General features: G+C 47.6%; 1 protein-coding gene across 1 annotated transcript; it reads left to right on the top strand.

The window, feature by feature from the left end:
- The first annotated feature begins 1,771 nt into the window (after positions 1–1,771).
- On the top strand, positions 1,772–2,737 carry LOC122699831 (olfactory receptor 2Z1-like). Its single transcript, XM_043912228.1, has one exon. The coding sequence runs from the start codon at positions 1,772–1,774 to the stop codon at positions 2,735–2,737; it is 966 nt and encodes a 321-aa protein (XP_043768163.1).
- The last annotated feature ends 679 nt before the right edge of the window (positions 2,738–3,416 follow it).

The following is a 3,416-nucleotide window of genomic DNA, read 5'->3' as shown; positions in this document are numbered from 1 at the left end:
CTGGGCAAAACAAAAAGACAGAGACGAAGAAAAGGGAGTAGGGACTTCCCTGGTGGTCCAGTGGTTATGAATCCACCTTCCAATGCAGGGGACATGGATTCAATCCCTGGTAGGGGAACTAAGATCCCACATGCCATGGGGCAACTAAGCCCGAGGGCTACAACTTGTGAGCCATAGCACTCTGGACTGCATGCCACAACTAGAGAAGCACAGGTGCGCAAGGTAGCAGAGACGCAGCACAGTCAAAGAGAGAGAGAGGGAAGGGAGCACTTAGGCAAAGGGAAAACTCTAGACCAGATCTCATAATTAAAAGAAGTCAGGTCAGAGGAGATGAAAGATATTGAAGGTGAAGTGAAGTGAAAGTCACTCAGTTGTGTCCGACTCTTTGCAACCCCGTGGACATGGAATTCTCCAGGCAAGAATACTGGAGTGGGTAGCCTTTCCCTTCTCCAAGGGATCTTCACAACCCAGGGATTGAACCCAGGTCTCCCACATTGCAGATGGATTCTTTACCGGCAGAGCCACAAGGGAAGCCCCAAAATACTGAAGTGGGTAGCCTATCCTTTCTCCAGTGGATCTTCCTGACTCAGGAATCTAACTGAGGTCTTCTACATTGCAGGCAGATTCTTTACCAGCCGAGCTATCAGGGAAATCCTGATATTTAAGGTAAGTGCTGTCGATTATTTGGGCACCAGAGGGTCTTGAGTAGATAGTCACCCAACACTGACTCCTCCTGGTCTCTAAGTAGCCCGCTCCCTTTGGACATCTGGGGAAGCAGACCTCTACTGGATCAAACCCTCTTGGTCTTCACAGGATGGCTTGTCTATACTTCTGTATACACTTCTGTGTACTTCCTCATTGTTGATGGTGATGGTTGCCATCATCACTTTGACAGAAGTTCTCAGTGTTGATGATGATGTGTGTGAACAGTATTCTGGGACAGTATGAGTTCCTGAGCAGTGATGATGAAGGTAAGAAGGTCAAGGATAAGCATTCTTAGCTGGGGGCGATCCCTCCTGATCCTTCAATCATCTCCCTGTTCCACTGCATTCATTTGGCAAGGTTTTGCTGAGTGCTTAGTGCACACATTGAGCATAATGTCCTCCATTCTTACCCTTTGAATTCAAGCCTCAGAAAGATGACTGATATTGTGGACAACTTGTCACCCACAACCCTAGACCACTGGGTTCCAAACTTTGTCATTCATTCATTCCCTTACAGGGTAGACTTCTTGGGTTAATATCCTAAATGCCATCCCACACTGGCTTTTCCCAGACTTTGGCCCCTTCATTCTCTCATCCGAGAATTTGGCAATGAGCCTTTCCTCACTGCTTTTGGACACAACTTCATTATCTTCTATCATCTTTGGCAAGATCTCCCTACTTCATATGCTAGTCTCTTCAGAATCCCATCTCTGCTTTGACACCAGGGCATTTGGGATGGAGTGTATTCCAATATTCCACTGCTGCTGTCTTGCACTCTCTCGCATGGGTACAGAGGGTTTAACTGCAAGTCTTGGTGGGTAGTGCTCTCCTGGAAGGTGAAGGCAAGACTTTTACACAGAAATGGTAAAATTGGGGTTTTATTTTGCTGTTCCCCATCTCCCATAATGAATCAATCATGGTGGGGTTTTTTTTCCTACTGAGACTAAATATGCTCATCAGTCCTTCTTAAGAGATTCCAGGCAGTCATTATTAAACAATTACAGTTGTCATATAAGATGAAATTTTCTCCACTGAGACTCCTTGCAAATACCCTGTTCTTCCTGCAGATGAGTGACGCCTCTCAGAGGGTGAGGGAAACAAATCAGTCAGTGACCTCAGACTTCACTCTCACGGGCCTTTTCAACCACTCGGGGCCACATCTGGCCTTGTTCTCCCTGGTGGCTGCCATATTCACGATGGGCCTTCTAGGCAATGCAGTCCTGATCTTCCTGATCCACACAGATGCCAGGCTCCACACACCCATGTACTTTCTTCTCAGCCAGCTCTCCTTGTTGGATGTTGGCTTTCCACTGGTCACCATCCCCAAGATGGCAGCTGACTTCCTACAGGAAGAAGGCGCCATCTCCTTTGGAGGTTGTGCAGCTCAGATGTTCTTCTTGATGCTTATAGGTGTCTCTGAAGGCGTCTTGCTATCCCTCATGTCTTATGACCGCTACATTGCCGTGTGCCACCCCTTGCATTATCCTGTGCTCATGAGACGTCAGGTCTGCCTGCTCATGGTGGGCACCTCCTGGTTGTCAGGTGTGCTTGTAGCCTCCATCCAGACCTCCATCACCCTGCACTTCCCCTACTGTGCCTCACACACTGTGGACCACTTCTTCTGTGAGCTGCCTGCCCTACTCAAGCTCTCCTGTGCAGACACCTCTGCCTATGAGTTGGCGCTGTCCGTCTCTGGGGTGCTGATCTTGCTGCTGCCTCTGTCACTCGTCGCCACCTCCTACAGCCATGTGTTGGGGGCTGTTCTCCACATGCACTCAGCTGAGGCCCGACACAAGGCCTTCACCACCTGCTCCTCGCACATCACTGTGGTGGGGCTCTTTTATGGGGCAGCAGTGTTCATGTACATGGTACCAGGCACATACCACACCCCACAGCAGGACAATGTGGTCTCCCTCTTCTACAGTCTCATCACACCCACGCTCAACCCCCTAATCTATAGCCTGAGGAACCGAGAAGTTCAAATGGCTTTGGTCAAGATCCTTTTCAGAACTGGCTTCAGATCAAAGAGATGACCTCCTGAGGGATGCCCGTTTGTCCCAGGGACCCTGCCTTACAGTTGAGACCCATCTTTAGTTTGCAGTCCATGTGGTTCAAGACATATTCTGACCAGCTCCCTCCTTCCTCCAAGACTTGCTTTTTCTCTTGTGGATTTAATGATCCCAATTATTTAAACAAGAGGAAGGATTTGTTTGTTTGTTTGTCTTAAACCAAAGAAAAATTTTACTACAAAACTGTCAACCCAAGAACAGAGATGGATCACAGGATCACAGCTTGTAAATTTTTCAGCCACCTATTATTATCCCACATTATCCCATTCTTACACATTTTGTACAGTGAGCAACAGATCAAATCCAACTCTTGAAATCCAAGCCCAAAAAAATGGAATCAAGGGGCTGGTGCTCTGACAATAATGTTCTGGCCACAGTCATCCTTGAGCTGATCACTCTGAGGTCATAAGTGAAGTTAAAGTCAAAGGCATGACTGGGAGCCCTTATAATGGTCTTACTGCATGAAGCACTGACCAGATAAGTGGGGTGGAGTGGAAACGTTTTATGCAGTATTACAAACCAGCAAGATGAAGCCAGAGTCTTTGCTACTGCCCTTCCCTTTAATTTCTACCCCTGCTCCTTCCAGACCCATTAAAGCTTCCGTGAAGTTACAAGAAATAGGCTTGAAGTTCAAAAGAGATAG

This window comes from Cervus elaphus, chromosome 9 (assembly GCF_910594005.1).
Source record: "Cervus elaphus chromosome 9, mCerEla1.1, whole genome shotgun sequence".
Lineage (NCBI taxonomy): Eukaryota > Metazoa > Chordata > Mammalia > Artiodactyla > Cervidae > Cervus > Cervus elaphus.
Note: the sequence above shows the minus strand (reverse complement) of the source record. Positions and strands in the feature narration are given on the sequence as shown.